Genomic DNA, 21,407 nt, shown 5'->3' on the forward strand with positions numbered 1-21,407 from the left:
TGAGGAAACGAAACATAATTGATTTTCCAGATGTGTAATTTTTATTTTGTGGTTTAATTTCAGTTTAATTTCAGTATTTAACGAAATAATTTAGTTTAAAATGAAGCATTTTGTCCCAAGTTGTCTGATCTATGTGCTGTATTTCTATGAGTCTGTGCGCGCACACACACACACACACACACACACACACACACACACACACACACACACACACACACACACACACACACACACACACACACACACACACACACACACACACACACACACACACACACACACACACACACACACACACACACACACACACACACACACACACACACACACACACACACACACACACACAGTCTCCCTCTGTCTGTGGTTCGGTGTCAGCCTCTCCGGGACTCGAACCCGCGTCCACTCGTCGTCTCTGTCCCGAAACATGCAGCTGTGATTCCCTTCTGACACTTTGCTCCTCCCGGTGGCTTCTGGGAAATAAAGCGCCTCTCTGCTTCACTCTCTGTCCGTTAAAACGCTTCTTTCCTCGGGAGAAATGTCAGCTTTCAACTCGGACCAGATCCAGAACCGAACCGGGGCCGAACCGGAGCAGCAGGAGGCCGGGATCCTGCAACCGCAGACCGTGTTTGTGATCCTGGACTCGGCTGAAACACTCAACCTGGTCCGGTGAGTCCGGAAGAGGAAACCCACGCCAAACTCCATTCAAAAAATGCGTCATTTTAAATCCTCTTTGCTCAAAGGCACAAAAACAGAAGTATTTTAACATGACTGAAGTTATTTATAGAATCTTTGATGTCTTCTGGTAAATTCGGCATATAAATAATAACCCAGACATGTTTTTTAAAAGGTATTTAGTTAAGCTAAAGGTACGTTTATCCTGCAGGCTCAGCGGTCACAGCGGATTCTACCAAAAGTAGGGTTCAATAAAGTTCAATTTCCGGTTTGAAGAGGTTTAGTTTTGTCCTTTTACTAGCAACAGCGTTGAATGGCGTTGAATGGCGTTGAGTGTTGGATGGCGTTGAGTGTTTGATGGCTTTGAGTGTTGATGGCGTTCAGCGTTGAATGGCGTTGAGTGTTGGATGGCGTTGAGTGTTGGATGGCGTTGAGTGTTGGATGGCGTTGAGAGTTGATGGCGTTGAGTGTTGATGGCGTTCAGCGTTGAATGGCGTTGAGTGTTGGATGGCGTTGAGTGTTGGATGGCGTTGAGTGTTGGATGGCGTTGAGCGTTGGATGGCGTTCACTGTTGAATGGCGTTGAGCGTTGATGGCGTTGAGTGTTGGATGGCGTTGAGTGTTGGATGGAGTTGAGTGTTGGATGGCGTTGAGTGTTGGATGGCGTTGAGCGTTGATGGCGTTGAGTGTTGGATGGCGTTGAGTGTTGGATGGCGTTGAGCGTTGATGGCGTTGAGTGTTGGATGGCGTTGAGCGTTGATGGCGTTGAGTGTCGATGGCGTTGAGCGTTGATGGCGTTGAGTGTTGGATGGCGTTGAGCGTTGATGGCGTTGAGTGTTGGATGGCGTTGAGTGTCGATGGCGTTGAGTGTTGGATGGCGTTGAGTGTTGATGGCGTTCAGCGTTGGATGGCATTCAGCGTTGGATGGCGTTGAGTGTTGATGGCGTTCAGCGTTGTGTGGCGTTGAGTGTTGATGGCGTTCAGCGTTGTGTGGCGTTGAGTGTTGATGCCGTTCAGCGTTGTGTGGCGTTGAGTGTTGATGGCGTTCAGCGTTGGGTGGCGTTCAGCGTTGGGTGGCGTTCAGCGTTGGATGGCGTTCACTGTTGGATGGCGTTCACAGTCACTTTGTATTCGACCAATGAGAGCGGCTCCTGAACAGTCAGAACTCTGCTGCAGAAACATCTTTTACAGTGTGGAGGAGGTGGACCAGGACAGGAAGTGACTCAGCAGAAACACACACACACACACACACACACACACACACACACACACACACACACACACACACACACACACACACACACACACACACACACACACACACACACACACACAGGAAGTCAAACTGACTGCTGACAGATGTTCCTGGACTTTCTTCTTCTCTGGTGTCCAACAACAACACTCAAATATTTCCATCAGCAGACATTTGAGCTGACTGCCTGTCTGTCTGTCTGTCTGTCTCTCTCTCTCTCTCTGACTGCCTGTCTGTCTGTCTGTCTCTCTCTCTGTCTCACTCTCTCTCTCTCTCTCTGTCTGTCTGTCTGTCTGTCTGTCTGTCTGTCTGTCTGTCTGTCTGTCTGTCTGTCTGTCTGTCTGTCTTTAGGGTGGAGTCTGGCATCGTCGCTGACATCGAGGTCGACAGTTTGCTGCCGTCAGACTGTGACACCTTCTACCAGATCAAGAGTCAGCCAATCAGCATGAGGTAACACAGCCCTGACCCCTGACCCCTGACCTCTGACCCCTGACCCCTGACCCCTGACCTCTGACCCCTGACCTCCAGTGACACCTGGATAGACTCTTTAACATGGAGGTCTATGGGGATTGACTCATGTTAACATTAACAACATGTTCATATGTGACATTTCACTCTTATATTACATCATAAACAATATACTGTGTGTATATATGATGTCATGTGATAGGATGATGTCACAGATTTCAGATGATGTCACTGACATGTCTCTCTTTCGCTTCAGTATGTCGGCAGCAGCTTCCTCCTCTTCCTCATATTCATCCTCACTGCCATCAGCCATGTCGTCAAGGTAACACAACGACAATAAACAGCAACAAAACAACAACAGCAGTGATTTTCTTCTAACTCTGTCCGTCCTGCAGAGGGCGCTGTGGTCACAGACCCAGATGATAACCTCCTCTCTCTCTCCATCTCCTCCTCTTTCTCCTCCTCTCCTCTCCTCCTGCAGGGTCCTGATGCGGCAGGACCTGATGCGTCAGCAGGCTCTGGAGGAGGAGCAGAAGGAGGCGCAGCAGCAGCTCCTCCGCTCCACTGACTCGTCCTCCCCCGTCTCCGTCTCCGTCTCCTCCTCCTGCAGACCTCCTGCTCAGGTCCCCGTGGAGGTGCTCAAGGTACGAGGTTAAAACCATCAGAGGTGGAGATTATCCTGATCTTTAATCCACAAACGCCGCCCACTGACCTGGACACCTGAACTCTGTGTCCCTCAGGTGCAGACTCACCTGGAGAACCCCACCAGGTATCACATCCAGCAGGCTCAGCGGCAGCAGGTGCGTCAGTATCTCTCCACGGCCAAGACGGCCAATCAGGAGCCAGCTGGGCCGTCGTTAAGTACCGCCCCCCACCTGGGCCCCGCCCCCAAACTACAGCTGGCAGACATCAGCCAAAAAAAAGAGGTAAATACATGTGATCACTCAGTGGCGGCGCCCGTGCTTGGGGTGTCTGTTGTTCATACTGACAGCAGGTCATGTGACTCGCCCACACACCTGAACCACACAGCCGTCAACAGTGACATCAGATTTAATCAATGTGACATCACTCCGTCTGATTTGTGATGTTTTATACAGATGGAAGAGACGGTCATCGATGACATCATCAGCCTAGAATCGAGCCTGAATGACGAGTTTCTGACACTGATCGACTCTGGACTGCAGCTCGCCAACACGGTAAAAACACACGCGGGAAACATCCAGAAAACATCAGAAAACATCCAGGAAACATCCAGGAAACATCCAGAAAACATCTAGAAAAAATCCAGAAAACATCCAGAAAACATCAGAAAACATCCAGAAAACATCAGAAAACATCCAAAAAACATCCAGGCAACAACTAGAAAACATCCAGGAAACATCTAGAAAACATCCAGAAAACATCTAGAAAAAAAATCTAGAAAACATCCAGGAAACATCCAGAAAATATATAGAAATCATCTAGAAAAACACCTAGAAATCATCCAGGAAACATCTAGAAAAAAATCCAGAAAACATCCAGAAAACATCCAAAAGACATCCAGGAAACATCTAGAAATCATCTAGAAAACCTCCAGGAAACATCTAGAAAATATCCAGGAAACATCTAGAAAACATCCAGAAAATATCTAGAAAAAAATCTAGAAAACATCCAGAAAATATCTAGAAAAAAATCTAGAAAACATCCAGAAAATATATAGAAATCATCTAGAAAAACATCTAGAAATCATCCAGGAAACATCCAGAAAACATCTAGAAAAAAATCTAGAAAACATCCTGAAAACATCCAAAAAACATCCAGGAAACATCTAGAAATCATCTAGAAAACCTCTAGAAAACATCCAGGAAACATCTAGAAAATATCCAGGAAATATCTAGAAAACATCCAGGAAAAATCTAGAAAACATCCAGAAAAAAATCTAGAAAACATCCAGGAAACATCCAGAAACGATCTAGAAAACATCCAGAAATCATCTAGAAAACATCTAGAAAACATCCAGAAATCATCTAGAAAACATCCAGAAATCATCTAGAAAAAAATCCAGAAAAAAATCTAGAAAACATCCAGGAAACATCTAGAAAACATCGAGGAACGATCCAGAAAACATCCTGAAAACATCCAGGAAACATCTAGAAAACATCTAGAAAACATCCAGGAAACATCTAGAAATCATCTAGAAAACCTCTAGAAAACATCCAGGAAACATCTAGAAAATATCCAGGAAATATCTAGAAAACATCCAGGAAAAATCTAGAAAAAATCCAGAAAAAAATCTAGAAAACATCCAGGAAACATCTAGAAAATATCTAGAAAACAACCTGAAAACATTCAGGAAACATCTAGAAAACATCCTGAAAACATCCAAAAAACATCCAGGAAACATCTAGAAATCATCTAGAAAACCTCTAGAAAACATCCAGGAAACATCTAGAAAATATCCAGGAAATATCTAGAAAACATCCAGGAAAAATCTAGAAAAAATCCAGAAAAAAATCTAGAAAACATCCAGGAAACATCTAGAAAACATCGAGAAACGATCCAGAAAACATCCAGAAAACTTTCAAAAAACATCCAGAAAAAAATCTAGAAAACATCCAGAGGGGTATACTATGAATGGAGGACTGTAGCTTGCTAACACGGTAAAAACACACATGGGAAACATCCAGAAAACATCCAGAAAACATCTAGAAAAAACTTCCAGGACTCAGGCTTTGAGCGTAACATCGCTGCTAACTCACTGATCCAGCTGCAGAGTTCGACCCACAGGAAACATCTAGATAACGTTGTGGTTGAGGCGCGGGCGTGCAGTTTGGTTCAGGTTAGAGTCGGTGAGACAGTCCTCTTTCAGTGTGTCCCTCTTTATTTATTTATTTATTTATTTGTTTATTTATTTGTTTCTTTATTTATTTGTTTATTTATTTGTTTATTTGTTTATTTATCCGTCGGTTTTAAATAAAATGATTCTGAGAGAAAAACAAATGAGACAAAACTTCAGAATCATTCAGTTTTCAGCCTTTTCGTTTCTGCTGACGGCTGTGGGTGGAGACAGAGTGTGTGTGTGTGTGTGTGTGTGCATGTGTGTGTGTGTGCGTGTGTGTGTGTGTGCGTGTGTGCGTGTGTGTGTGTGCGTCCGTGTGTGTGTGTGTCAGATAAAGCTCACTGGGAGGTTTTTTTTTTGTTGTGTTTCTTTCTTAAAGAGACGTTTCCTCATTTTTCAACAGTCGTCCGAACAGAAAGAGGAAGAGAAGCTGTGTGTGTGTGTTAGTGTGTGTGTGTGTGTTAGTGTGTTAGTGTGTGTTAGTGTGTTAGTGTGTGTATACGCTCAGACGCGCTCGTGTGTTAGTGTGGAACCAGGAAAGATGAGGATTTTAGTTTTACTGCCGGACCATGAGAAGAGGAGGATTAAATCCGAGGTAAAGACACTTGTTTTGTTTTTGAACGACAGAAACGACGACTCAGAGGGTCCAGACTCAGAGGGTCCAGACTCAGAGGGTCCAGACTCAGAGGGTCCAGAGGGTTCAGACTCAGAGGGTCCAGACTCAGAGGGTTCAGACTCAGAGGGTCCAGACTCAGAGGGTCCAGACTCAGAGGGTCCAGACTCAGAGGGTCCAGACTCAGAGGGTTCAGAGGGTTCAGACTCAGAGGGTCCAGACTCAGAGGGTTCAGACTCAGAGGGTCCAGAGGGTCCAGACTCAGAGGGTCCAGACTCAGAGGGTTCAGACTCAGAGGGTCCAGAGGGTCCAGTCTCAGAGGGTCCAGACTCAGAGGGTTCAGACTCAGAGGGTCCAGAGGGTCCAGTCTCAGAGGGTCCAGTCTCAGAGGGTCCAGACTCAGAGGGTTCAGACTCAGAGGGTCCAGACTCAGAGGGTTCAGTCTCAGAGGGTTCAGAGGGTCCAGACTCAGAGGGTCCAGACTCAGAGGGTTCAGACTCAGAGGGTTCAGAGGGTTCAGACTCAGAGGGTTCAGACTCAGAGGGTTCAGACTCAGAGGGTCCAGACTCAGAGGGTTCAGACTCAGAGGGTCCAGACTCAGAGGGTTCAGACTCAGAGGGTTCAGACTCAGAGGGTTCAGACTCAGAGGGTTCAGAGGGTCCAGACTCAGAGGGTTCAGACTCAGAGGGTCCAGACTCAGAGGGTCCAGACTCAGAGGGTCCAGACTCAGAGGGTGCAGAGGGTCCAGACTCAGAGGGTCCAGACTCAGAGGGTTCAGTCTCAGAGGGTTCAGACTCAGAGGGTTCAGACTCAGAGGGTTCAGACTCAGAGGGTCCAGAGGGTTCAGACTCAGAGGGTCCAGACTCAGAGGGTCCAGACTCAGAGGGTCCAGACGGTTCAGACTCAGAGGGTCCAGACTCAGAGGGTCCAGACTCAGAGGGTCCAGACTCAGAGGGTCCAGACGGTCCAGACTCAGAGGGTCCAGACGGTTCAGACTCAGAGGGTTCAGACTCAGAGGGTCCAGACTCAGAGGGTCCAGACTCAGAGGGTCCAGACGGTTCAGACTCAGAGGGTCCAGACTCAGAGGGTCCAGACTCAGAGGGTCCAGACTCAGAGGGTTCAGAGGGTCCAGACTCAGAGGGTCCAGACTCAGAGGGTCCAGACTCAGAGGGTCCAGACTCAGAGGGTTCAGACTCAGAGGGTTCAGAGGGTCCAGACTCAGAGGGTCCAGACTCAGAGGGTCCAGACTCAGAGGGTTCAGTCTCAGAGGGTTCAGTCTCAGAGGGTCCAGATTCAGAGGGTTCAGAGGGTTCAGTCTCAGAGGGTCCAGACTCAGAGGGTCCAGACTCAGAGGGTTCAGACTCAGAGGGTCCAGACTCAGAGGGTCCAGACTCAGAGGGTCCAGACTCAGAGGGTCCAGTCTCAGAGGGTTCAGAGGGTCCAGACTCAGAGGGTCCAGACTCAGAGGGTCCAGTCTCAGAGGGTTCAGAGGGTTCAGACTCAGAGGGTCCAGACTCAGAGGGTCCAGTCTCAGAGGGTTCAGAGGGTTCAGACTCAGAGGGTTCAGACTCAGAGGGTCCAGACCCAGAGGGTCCAGACTCAGAGGGTTCAGTCTCAGAGGGTCCAGACTCAGAGGGTTCAGAGGGTTCAGACTCAGAGGGTCCAGACCCAGAGGGTCCAGACTCAGATGGTTCAGTCTCAGAGGTTTCAGACTCAGAGGGTCCAGACTCAGAGGGTTCAGACTCAGAGGGTCCAGACTCAGAGGGTTCAGACTCAGAGGGTTCAGACTCAGAGGGTTCAGAGGGTTCAGACTCAGATGGTTCAGTCTCAGAGGTTTCAGACTCAGAGGGTCCAGACTCAGAGGGTTCAGTCTCAGAGGGTCCAGACTCAGAGGGTTCAGAGGGTTCAGACTCAGAGGGTCCAGACTCAGAGGGTCCAGACTCAGAGGGTTCAGACTCAGAGGGTCCAGTCTCAAACACAGTTGACTTTAACAGTGCTGATCCAACTTTCAATCGTAGCAGTACGAAAAACTGTAGCAGTACAGGCTACATGGTTGGGTAGTGGTCAGCACTGTTGCCTTACAGCGAGAGTGTTCCTGGTTCAAATCCCGTCTGGGGCCCTTCTGTGTGGAGTTTGCATGTTGTCCCCGTGTCTGCGTGGGTTTTCTCCGGGTTCTCCGGTTTCCTCCCTCAGTCCAAAGACGTGCAGGTGTTCGGTTCATTGATGACTCTAAATCGCCCGTAGGTGTGAATGGTTGTCTGTCTCTGTTCGTCTCTATGTGTCCTGTGATAGACTGGCGTCCTGTCCAGGGTGGACCCCGCCTCACGCCCGATGTCAGCTGGGATCGGCTCCAGCCCCCCCGCATGACCCCCGGTTAAAGATGAATGAATGAATGTAGCAGTACGACATCTTGTATGCCTGGAACGTCTCCACAGTTTCATAAAACAGCAAATATATAAATATATTCTCATCGTTTGCTCAACGAACGTGCGTCGGCTCCTTCTCACGGGTCAAATCCCCCCGGCATCAGTGACGCTTGTGTCCGCGCTGCTGCAGCGTGAGGTTTGGAGAACAGAGTCTGAACCATTCCCACCTTGTTTTTAAGAAAAATGTGTTGAAATCATGAACTCATGGAGAATCAACTACACTACCCACAATCCTGAGCGTAACAGTGACGTCTCTGATTGGTCGAGCTCACTGTTACCATGGAAACGTCGTCCACGGTCGTTTATGTTACAGTCTTTTTGGCTTTTTTAATGTTTTACAAATGTGTTTTTGTACCGGATCAAAGTTTTACGGTTCATTCAGTGGTTGAATTGAACATTTAACGGTTCATTTAGTAGTTGAATCGAATGTTTTACGGTTCATTTAGTAGTTGAATTGAACATTTAATGGTTCATTTAGTAGTTGAATGGTTAACGATTCATTTAGTAGTTGAATTGAACGTTTTACAATTCATTTAGTAGTTGAATTGAACTTTTTACGATTCATTTAGTAGTTGAATTGAACATTTAATGGTCATTTAGTAGTTGAATTGAACATTTAATGGTTCATTTAGTAGTTGAATGTTTTACGGTTCATTTAGCAGTTGAATCGAATGTTTAACGGTTCATTTAGTAGTTGAATTGAACATTTAACGGTTCATTTAGCAGTTGAATTGAATGATTCACGGTTCATTTAGTAGTTGAATTGAACATTTAACGGTTCATTTAGCAGTTGAATGATTCACGGTTCATCAGGGAGGATGAGCTCTGACTGTTCTTTGCTCTGATTGGTCCGTTGCAGATGCCGGTGTCGGGGAACATGCTGGACGTCTACGGCGGAGGCATGGCCACGCCCACCATCACCGTTAGCAACAGCTGCCCGGCCGACCTGCACGCCGTGAAGAGAGAGCCCAATGGTGGGTGTCACACACACACACACACACACACACACACACACACACACACACACACACACACACTAACATGATTTTGCAGAGATGACTTCTGATTGGCTCACATAGCTGTGATGTCAGAGCCCCCCAAATGAAGCCCCTCCCCCTCTGTTTCCCTCTTTTCTGCTGAAAATCTGTTCTTCGGTTTGTTGAGTCAACATCACGACTTCCTGTGAACACACACACACACACACACACACACACACACACACACACACACACACACACACACACACACACACACACACACACACACATTTTCCCACATCATCAGTTCCCACTTCCTGTTCCCATTTTCTGCTGATTCAGCTGAAAACGGTTAAAGTGAACGTCTCATTTCTAAATCTTTAAAGAATAAAACATCAGAAACACATTTTTAATCTTTGATGTTTTGAATATTTACATCTGAATGTTGTTGTTGTTGTTGTTGTTGTTGTTGTTGTTGTTGTTGTTGTTGTTGTTGTTGTAGTCGAGGTGGAGACCAAAGCTCTGATGAAAGAGAGACAGAAGAAGGACAACCACAACCTCAGTGAGTTCAGCCGCTGTCACGATAAAGAGTAAAGAAATAAATCACATGTAAAGAAGCGTCAGTGTGAACACACACACACACACACACACACACACACACACACACACACACACACACACACACACACTCATACTCAAATACTCACACACTCACACACTCACACACTCACACACACACACACACACACACACTCACTCACATACACTCTCACACACACACATACTGATGGCATATTCGTGTATGAAAAAACAACATAAGGACCCGGGGGGGGTGATACGAGGTTAAAAACGAGCAAATGTACGAGAAAAAAGTCGACAATTTATCAGATATATCGTCAGAAAAATGTGCTACTCTGGGTTCGTCCACACGATCGAAAAAGACCTTTTATTTCTTCTCTGTCGTTCTTAAAAAAGTTGGTTTGTTTTTGCCGTGTTTACGAATTCTTTTCAACTCGTTTTCGACATGTTTTTGGTTTGTTTTTCGGCGTATCATCGTCGTTTTATCAACGTGTTTTTGGCTTGTTTTCAACTACTTTTCAGCGTGTTTTTGATTTATTTTTTCCGTGTTTTTGGCTTGTTTTCGGGGGTTTTTCGGTTTGTTTTAGACATGTTTTTGGTTTGTTTTTGCGTGTTTTCAACGTGCTTTTGGTTTGTTTTCGACTTGTTTTCGGCGTGTTTTTGGTTTGTTTTCAGCAGGTTTTTGGTATGTTTTTGGTTTGTTTTCGGCGTGTCATCGGCGTTATATCAACGTGTTTTTGGCTTGTTTTCAACTAATTTTCAGCGTGTTTTTGGTTTGTTTTCGACGTGTTTTTGGCTTGTTTTCGGGGTTTTTTCGGTTTGTTTTAGACATGTTTTTGGTTTGTTTTTGCGTGTTTTCAACGTGCTTTTGGTTTGTTTTGGACTTGTTTTCGGCGTGTTTTTGGTTTGTTTTCGACGTGTTTTTGGTTTGTTTTCGGCGTGTCATCGGCGTTATATCAACGTGTTTTTGGCTTGTTTTCAACTAATTTTCTGCGTGTTTTTGGTTTGTTTTCGACGTGTTTTTGGTTTGTTGTCGACGTCTTTTCGACGTGTTTTCGACGTGTTTTCGGCGTGTTTTTAGTTTGTTTTCGACTTGTTTTCAGCTTGTTTTCGGTTTGTTTTCGGCTTGTTTTCGACTTGTTTTTGACTTGTTTTGGGCTTGTTTTCGACTTGTTCTTGTTACTGCTGGGAGCCCCTTCCCCCCCCCAAAGCACTCCCAGGCGCCACTTTCTCGAGACTTTTCACAGCTTCTTAGAACTGGATTTAGAAACAGAGCCTAGAGCAGTTCAGCTCCTTATTCAGAGCATCAGGGAAAAGGGAGACATCTGTGCTGGGCCTCATTCAGTCCCATGCATGTGGCTCAGAGTCCAGTTCAGGAAACAGTCTCTGGGTCCGTCTCTGTCCTCTCACGCAGCAGCACTGTTGTTGTAATGTGACGCCGCGGGGTCAGAGGTCGGAGGTGGGGCGTGCCTTTGCCAACCTTTGATGAAAAGATGTTTCTCACAAAGTGTTTATAAATATAAACTGTGTGTATTTATATAATAATAATAATAATAATGATGTCTGTGGTGTTTCAGTTGAGAGGAGGAGGAGGTTCAACATCAACGATCGGATCAAAGAACTTGGAGCTCTGATCCCAAAATCCACCGACCCGTCAGTACTTTCTACTCTACCACTGATACTCTAATATAACTGTGATAATACTCTAATTATACTGTAATAATACTGTATTATTACAGTATTATAACTGTATTATTACTGTAATAACACAGTAATAATACTGTAATTACACTAATAATACTGTAATAACGCAGTAATAACAAAGTAATAACGCAGTAATAACACAGTAATAACACTGTAATAATACAGTAATAATACTGTAATAACACTGTAATAACACAGTAATAACACTGTAATAACACAGTAATAACGCTGTAATAATACAGTAATAATACAGTAATAACACAGTAATAATACTGTAATAACACAGTAATAATACAGTAATAACACAGTAATAATACTGTAATAACACAGTAATAATACAGTAATAACACACTAATAATACTGTAATAACACTGTAATAACACAGTTATAATACAGTAATAATGCAGTAATAACACAGTAATAATGCAGTAATAATACAGTAATAACACAGTTATAATACAGTAATAACACACTAATAACACTGTAATAACACTGTAATAACACAGTAATAATACAGTAATAACAAGTAATAATACAGTAATAATACTGTAATAACACAGTAATAACACAGTAATAATACTGTAATAACACAGTAATAATACAGTAATAACAGAAATAACACAGTAATAACACTGTAATAATACAGTAATAACACAGTAATAATACAGTAATAACACTGTAATTATACAGTAATAACACAGTAATACAGTAATAACACAGTAATACTGTAATAACACTAATAATGCAGTAATAACACAGTAATAACACTGTAATAACACAGTAATACCACAGTAATAATACAGTAATAACACGGTAATAATACAGTAATAACACAGTAATAACACAGTAATAACACGGTAATAATACAGTAATAACACAGTAATAACACAGTTATAACACTGTAATAATACAGTAATAATACTGTAATAATACAGTAATAATACAGTAATAACACTGTAATAACACTGTAATAACACAGTAATAATACTGTAATAACACAGTAATAACACAGTAATAACACAGTAATAACACTGTAATAATACAGTAATAACACAGTAATAACACAGTAATAATACTGTAATAACACAGTAATAACACAGTAATAACACTGTAATAATACAGTAATAACACAGTAATAACACAGTAATAATACTGTAATAACACAGTAATAACACAGTAATAATACTGTAATAACACAGTAATAACACTGTAATAATACAGTAATAACACAGTAATAACACAGTAATAATACAGTAATAATACAGTAATAACACAATAATAACACTGTAATAATACAGTAATAATACTGTAATAATACAGTAATAACACAGTAATAACACTGTAATAACACAGTAATAACACTGTAATAATAAAGTAATAACACTGTAATAACACAATAATAACACTGCAATAATACAGTAATAATACAGTAATAACACAGTAATAATACAGTAATAACACAGTAATAATACAGTAATAACACTGTAATAACACTGTAATAACACTGTAATAATACAGTAATAAAACAGTAATAACACAGTAATAACACAGTAATAATACAGTAATAACACAGTAATAACACTGTAATAACACAGTAATAACACAGTAATAATACAGTAATAACACTGTAATAACACTGTAATAACACTGTAATAATACAGTAATAAAACAGTAATAACACAGTAATAATACTGTAATAACAGTAATAATACTGTAATAACACTGTAATAACAGTAATAACACAGTAATAACACAGTAATAATACAGTAATAACAGTAATAACACAGTAATAACACTGTAATAACACAGTAATAACACAGTAATAATACAGTAATAACACTGTAATAACACTGTAATAACACTGTAATAATACAGTAATAACACAGTAATAACACAGTAATAACACTGTAATAACACAGTAATAATACAGTAATAACACTGTAATAACACAGTAATAACACAGTAATAATACAGTAATAACACAGTAATTATACAGTAATAATACAGTAATAACACAGTAATAACACAGTAATAACACAATAATAACACTGTAATAACACAGTAATAACACAGTAATAACACAGTAATAACACAATAATAACACTGTAATAATACAGTAATAACACAGTAATAACACTGTAATAACACAGTAATAACACTGTAATAACACAGTAATAATACAGTAATAACACAGTAATAACACAGTAATAACACAGTAATAACACTGTAATAACACAGTAATAATACAGTAATAACACAGTAATAATACAGTAATAACACAATTATAATACAGTAATAACACAGTAATAATACAGTAATAACAGTAATAATACAGTAATAACACAGTAATAATACTGTAATAACACTGTAATAATACAGTAATAACACAGTAATAATACAGTAATAACACAGTAATAATACAGTAATAACACAGTAATAATACTGTAATAACACTGTAATTATACAGTAATAACACAGTAATAATACAGTAATAACACAGTAATAACACAGTAATAACACTGTAATAACACTGTAATAATACAGTAATAACACAGTAATAACACTGTAATAATACTGTAATAACACAGTAATAATACTGTAATAACAGTAATAATACTGTAATAACACTGTAATAACAGTAATAACACAGTAATAACACAGTAATAATACAGTAATAACAGTAATACCACAGTAATAACACTGTAATAACACAGTAATAACACAGTAATAACACAGTAATAATACAGTAATAACACAGTAATAACACAGTAATAATACAGTAATAACACTGTAATAATACAGTAATAACACAGTAATAACACTGTAATAATACAGTAATAACACAGTAATAACACTGTAATAACACAGTAATAACACTGTAATAATGCAGTAATAACACAGTAATGATACAGTAATAACACAGTAATAACACAGTAATAACACAGTAATAACACTGTAATAACACAGTAATAATACAGTAATAACACAGTAATAACACAGTAATAACACAGTAATAATACATTAATAACACAGTAATAACACTGTAATAACACAGTAATAACACAGTAATAACACTGTAATAACACAGTAATAATACAGTAATAACACAGTGATAATACAGTAATAACACAGTAATAATATAGTAATAACACAGTAATAATACTGTAATAACACTGTAATAACACAGTAATAACGCAGTAATAACACTGTAATAACACAGTAATAACGCAGTAATAATACAGTAATAACACAGTAATAACACAGTAGTAACACAGTAATAACACAGTAATAACACAGTAGTAACACAGTAATAACACAGTAATAACACAGTAATAACACAGTAATAACACAGTAATAATACAGTAATAACACAGTAATAATACAGTAATAACACAGTAATAATACAGTAATAACACTGTAATAACACTGTAATAACACTGTAATAATACAGTAATAACACAGTAATAACACTGTAATAATACAGTAATAACACAGTAATAATACAGTAATAACACAGTAATAACACAGTAATAACACAGTAATAATACAGTAATAACACAGTAATAATACAGTAATAACACAGTAATAATACAGTAATAACACAGTAATAACACAGTAATAATACAGTAATAATACAGTAATAACACTGTAATAACACTGTAATAACACTGTAATAATACAGTAATAACACAGTAATAACACTGTAATAATACAGTAATAACACAGTAATAATACAGTAATAACACAGTAATAATACAGTAATAACACTGTAATAACACTGTAATAACACTGTAATAATACAGTAATAACACAGTAATAACACTGTAATAATACAGTAATAACACAGTAATAATACAGTAATAACACAGTAATAACACAGTAATAACACAGTAATAATACAGTAATAACACAGTAATAATACAGTAATAACACAGTAATAATACAGTAATAACACAGTAATAACACTGTAATAATACAGTAATAACACAGTAATAACACAGTAATAACACAGTAATAATACAGTAATAATACAGTAATAATACAGTAATAACACAGTAATAACACATTAATAGGCACCTGTCAGTTAGAGAGGACTTCCTGTTGTGTGTGTGTGTGTTAACGAGGCGCGGCCTGTGATTGGTCGATCAGGGAGTCGCGGTGGAACAAAGGAACCATCCTGAAGGCGTCGGTCGATTACATCCGCAAGCTGCAGAAGGACCAGCAGAGAGGCCGCGACATGGAGGAGCGCCAGAGGAGGCTGGAGAACACCAACCACGCCCTGCTGCTGCGCATACAGGCATGTCCACTTAAAGCTGCATCCTCTCTAATGTCCACTTAAAGCTGTGTTCTCTCTTATGTCCACTTAAAGCTGTGTTCTCTCTAATGTCCAGCAGGAGGAGACTCCACTTAAAGCTGCATTCTCTCTAATGTCCAGCAGGAGGAGACTCCACTTAAAGCTGCATTCTCTCTATTGTCCAGCAGGAGGAGACTCCACTTAAAGCTGCATTCTCTCTAATGTCCAGCAGGGGGAGACTCCACTTAAAGCTGCATTCTCTCTAATGTCCAGCAGGAGGAGACTCCACTTAAAGCTGCATTCTCTCTAATGTCCAGCAGGGGGAGACTCCACTTAAAGCTGCATTCCCTCTAATGTCCAGCAAGAGGAGACTCCACTTAAAGCTGCATTCTCTCTAATGTCCAGCAGGAGGAGACTCCACTTAAAGCTGCATTCTCTCTAATGTCCAGCAGGAGGAGACTCCACTTAAAGCTACATTCTCTCTAATGTCCAGCAGGGGGAGATTCCACTTAAAGCTGCGTTCTCTCTAATGTCCAGCAGGAGGAGACTCCACTTAAAGCTGCATTCTCTCTAATGTCCAGCAGGGGGAGACTCCACTTAAAGCTGCATTCTCTCTAATGTCCACTTAAAGCTGTGTTCTCTCTAATGTCCAGCAGGAGGAGACTCCACTTAAAGCTGCGTTCTCTCTAATGTCCAACAGGAGGAGACTCCACTTAAAGCTGCATTCTCTCTAGTGTCCAGCAGGAGGAGACTCCACTTAAAGCTGCGTTCTCTCTAATGTCCAACAGAAGGAGACTCCACTTAAAGCTGCATTCTCTCTAATGTCCAGCAGGAGGAGACTCCACTTAAAGCTGCATTCTCTCTAATGTCCAGCAGGAGGAGGCTCCACTTAAAGCTGCATTCTCTCTAATGTCCAGCAGGAGGAGACTCCACTTAAAGCTGCATTCTCTCTAATGTCCAGCAGGAGGAGACTCCACTTAAAGCTGCATTCTCTCTAATGTCCAGCAGGGGGAGACTCCACTTAAAGCTGCGTTCTCTCTAATGTCCAGCAGGGGGAGACTCCACTTAAAGCTGCATTCTCTCTAATGTCCACTTAAAGCTGCCTTCTCTCTGACTCGTGTCTCCCTGTCTGTCTGCAGGAGCTGGAGCTTCAGGCTCGTCTCAACAGCCTCTCCTCCTCCCCCTCCCCCTCTCTGGACCCCCAGGCCCTGCTCTCCCCCCCGCTGCCTCCCCCCTTCTCCTCGCCCTCCCTGGGTCTGGACACCCTGAGCTTCGTGGAGCTGGACGAGCCTCACGGCACCTCGGCCATCTTCTCGCCGGACCTCATGAGCGACGTGGGGCTGACGGAGCTGCGCAGCCTGGGGGACATCCTGATGGAGGAGGGGGGAGGCAGCGGGGGAGGGGGGAGGTCGGACCCCCTGCTGTCCTGCAGCGCCTCCAAGACCAGCAGCCGAAGGAGCAGCTTCAGCATGGACGAGGACCTCTGAGGACGCCACGGCCCCTCGTCTCCGTTGTAACCGTGGTAACCACCGTGAGTCTACGGTGTTACCGTGGTAACCATTTGAGTGACAGCGGCGTCTCGTCTGAGCTGCCAGAAGCTGATTGGCGGACAACAATCGCACTCGCAGCTGATCAACCAATGAATCTGGTTTAAAGTCTGAAATTGTGATTTGAAAAAACGAATTCTTTGCTCTCGTTTTAGTTCAGGAGGCGTAAAAACTCTGTAACCGTGACGACGCACCGGACGCCAGGACCAGACGTGGCGTTTAGACTTCTCACAGAAACATATGCGATCAAACGTGACTTCAGAACAAAGCGAACACGGCGTCAGTGCAGCTGAGACAGTGGTCCACAGAGCAGCAGAACTAGAGACGTCTACTTCCTGTTTAGCTTCTTCCTGTTTAGCTACTTCCTGTTTAGCGCTCCGCTAACTTGAACGTGGATTAAATCATTTAATTGTTTCTTGTCTTTCCAAATGTTATCGGACCCAACGGCTCAGATTCTGATATTCATGGACACGCCTTGAAAAAAAAAAATAAAGTCGTATTTTCGGGCGCTATGACATCACGAGACCAACAGGAAGTTGTGATTCCACTGTTGGGACACTTCCTGGGGGGGTCAGATGTTCGTGTTTTTGTAGCGCCGCTGCTACACGCTAACGTGCTGGTCTTTCAGTTTCAATTGGATTTTTGTTTTCAGAGCTGCTCGTTCGGAGCTAAGCTAACTGTTAGCTGCAACCGGAAAAGCTAACTGTAGTCGCTCTCTGGTGATGAAACAGACGGGCAGAGACCCCCGAGAAAGGAGCCAATTACTGTCTCATGTGGGGCGAAGGTGACACACGTCAAAACATTACGCACATTAGAACATGACGCACTTCAAAACGAGACGCACATCAAAACAAAACGTGACGCACATCAAAACAAAACGAGACGCACATCGACCGCTGCAGTTTGTCTCCAGGTGTGAACTCACAGTTTGAGTGTTTTACAGTTTATGAATCTAGAAACATAAATCTTTATTCTGATCAGGATTTTTTTTATCATGTGTTTTCTGTCGATACGCGAGCTTCAGAGGAAACGGAAGGGAAACGGCTACGCTAACTTCAAAAATATGAAATCGTGTGTTTCAAATTCCTGCTGGTCGATTTAAAAATCATCGGTTTTTTAAATTGATTGACTGAGAATCCGTCACAGTCAGCAACAGATGTGTGTCTCCTCTCATTAACCAGAAGAATTCATAACAACTGCTAAGCTAACTGTTAGCTGCAACCGAAAAAGCTAACTGTTAGCTGTAACCGGACAAGATGACTGTTAGCTGTAACCGGACAAGCTAACTGTTAGCTGTAACTGGACAAGCTGACTGTTAGTTGTAACCGGACAAGCTGACTGTTAGCTGTAACCGGACAAGCTAACTGTTAGCTGTAACCGGACAAGCTGACTGTTAGCTGTAACCGGACAAGCTAACTGTTAGCTGTAACCGGACAAGCTGACTGTTAGTTGTAACCGGACAAGCTGACTGTTAGCTGTAACCGGACAAGCTAACTGTTAGCTGTAACCGGACAAGCTGACTGTTAGTTGTAACCGGACAAGCTGACTGTTAGCTGTAACCGGACAAGCTAACTGTTAGCTGTAACCGGACAAGCTGACTGTTAGTTGTAACCGGACAAGCTAACTGTTAGCTGTAACTGGACAGGCAAACTGATAGCTGTAACCGGACATGCTAACTGTTAGCTGTAACCAGACAAGCTGACTGTTAGCTGTAACCGGACAAGCTTACTGTTAGCTGTAACAGGACAAGCTGACTGTTAGCTGTAACCGGACAAGCTGACTGTTAGCTGTAACCGGACAAGCTGACTGTTAGCTGTAACCGGATAAACTGACTGTTAGCTGTAACCAGACAAGCTAACTGTTAGCTGTAACCGGACAAGCTGACTGTTAGCTGTAACCGGACAAGCTGACTGTTAGCTGTAACCGGACAAGCAAACTGATAGCTGTAACCGGACAAGCTAACTGTTAGCTGTAACCAGACAAGCTAACTGTAGTTTGGAACCCTCTCCCGAGTTAAGTTGCTGAAAACTTCTCTTAAACTTCCAAAGAGTCAGCTATAGTTAAAGTTATAGAGCAAGCTAAATGTTAGTTTGTTGAACTGTAACAATAACTAGCTAACCGTTAGCTATAGCTGGCTTTTCTCTACGAACTCCAAGTCTATAGCCAGTTAGCAAGCCAAAGGCTGACAAGCTAGCTGTTACCTGTAGCTCACTGTTAACTACAAACTACAGAGTTCATACAGTCAGCTGAAGATAAAAACAAGCTAACTAAAAGTTAGCTGCTGTGTGTTTATGTACTCTAGAATTCAATGCTAGGTCAACTGCATGTTAGCTAGCTGTTGGCTACTGTTATCTCACTCTAGCAATGAGGTAGTAGCCAACAGCTAGTGTAGTGCTAACTGTTAAGCTAGCTAGCTGTTAGCTGTAGCTGCATTACAAACGGATTGATGTGGTTAAAAGGCTAACTAACTGCTAGCTAAAGCTATATGAATCTTAGTTTGAATCCATCTGTTAGCGAGTTATCGTAGCAACAAACTCTGTAGCTCATTAGTCAGTTAGCTTCTTCCTGATTGGCTGATAGATTTGATCCAACATGGCCGCCGCCTCAGCTGTCAGTCTTCTTCTTCTTCCATAAAGGGATTTTTATTTGTCGTTTATTGTTGTTGTTGTTCTGATTTACGACGTTTCTGTTGACGAACGTCGTCGGTTGTTTCCGTGTCGTCTGAATTTGATCATAAAATTCATCGTGTTTTGTTTTTATTGATCCAAACTTTTATAGAAATAAAGTCGTTTAAGAGAAAAGGAGTTTGTTTTTTATGGGTTTTCGTTTCCACACAAACACAAACAACTCATTATTAATAATCATGTTTTTGAAACAATAATATTTTTATTATTCAACAAAAGATTTTACAGAACAGTCAGTGAACTGATTTAAAGACAAATAAATCAAAATATTTAGTTAAAAACAACATAAAACCTTATTTTTTAAATAAAATATTTTGTTTTATTAATGAACAATTAACTGATAATGAAATAAAAATATGTATTAACATGAAGATTAAGAGAAATAATAATAAAGGAAGAAAAATGTAATTTATTTACGTCAAATAAAACAAACAAATCAAAATATTTAGTAAAAACAAAATAAAATAATAAAATATTTTGTTTTATGAATCAACAATTAACTGATAATGAAATATAAATATGTATTAATATGAATATATTTAGATAAATAATAATAAAAATAATAATAAAGGAAGAAAAATGTAAATTATTTACGTCTATTAAAACAAATAGAAACAAATCCAAAAAGATAAACACGTGAAAATAAAGAAATTATCTTAATTTAAGCTTTTGAGCTGCATATTGTTTCAATTTTAACAAATATATTAATATTATATCTAAAGGAGTAATTTAATATATGTTCATCTGCGTTTGAGTCTTTTTCATCTATGAAACCAAAATATTAACAGTTAATTCTGTGTTTTTGTCGTCAATCTTATAAAACATGTTTTTGTTTTTGTGTCATTTATGAATTTAATTTGTTTTAAAAATGAAAAATATTCAAAAGTTTATAAACAGGTGACGAACAGGTGTTACTGTGCAGCTGTCCACCAGGAGGCAGTGTGTGTGTGTGTGTGTGTGTGTGTGTGTGTGTGTGTGTGTCTGCAGATATATCTGTGTGTATGTGTGTGTGTGTGTGTGTCTGCAGATACTCCTGTGTGTGTGTGTGTGTCTGCAGATATTCCTGTGTGTGTGTGTGTGTGTGTGTACAAATATTCCTGTGCATGTGTGAGTGTGAGTGTGTGTGTGTGTGTATCTGCAGATATTCCTGTGTGTGTGTGTGTGTTATGTGAGAGAGTGTGTGTGTGTGTGTGTGTGTACAGATATTCCTGTGTGTGTGTGTGTGTGTGTGTATCTGCAGATATTCCTGTGTGTGTGTGTGTGTGTGTGTGTGTGTGTGTGTGTGTGTGTGTGTGTGTGTGTGTACAGATATTCCTGTGTGTGTGTGTGTGTGTGTATCTGCAGATATTCCTGTGTGTGTGTGTGTGTGTG

General features: G+C 41.3%; 2 protein-coding genes across 2 annotated transcripts in view; one reads left to right on the top strand and one right to left on the bottom strand.

The window, feature by feature from the left end:
• The first annotated feature begins 331 nt into the window (after positions 1-331).
• Positions 332-20,147, top strand: LOC310951853 (transcription factor E3-like). The gene is made up of 11 exons (XM_083920294.1): positions 332-669; positions 2,278-2,376; positions 2,651-2,716; positions 2,876-3,038; positions 3,135-3,320; positions 3,492-3,590; positions 9,111-9,225; positions 9,731-9,790; positions 11,385-11,460; positions 15,661-15,808; positions 16,945-20,147. The coding sequence occupies exons 1-11, from the start codon at positions 539-541 to the stop codon at positions 17,290-17,292; spliced, it is 1,491 nt and encodes a 496-aa protein (XP_083776420.1). The 5' UTR covers positions 332-538; the 3' UTR covers positions 17,293-20,147.
• A 581-nt stretch (positions 20,148-20,728) lies between these two features.
• The window catches only part of LOC310951857 (uncharacterized protein), a 6,797-nt gene continuing 6,118 nt past the window's right edge, over positions 20,729-21,407 (bottom strand). The window contains exon 5 of the mRNA XM_083920299.1: positions 20,729-21,407. This exon is cut by the window's right edge and continues 1,036 nt beyond it. The gene's annotated coding sequence lies outside the window, so the exon portion shown is untranslated.

The sequence above is a fragment of the Echiichthys vipera genome (assembly GCF_963691815.1).
Source record: "Echiichthys vipera genome assembly, chromosome: 9".
In the NCBI taxonomy this organism is placed as follows: Eukaryota; Metazoa; Chordata; class Actinopteri; order Perciformes; family Trachinidae; genus Echiichthys; species Echiichthys vipera.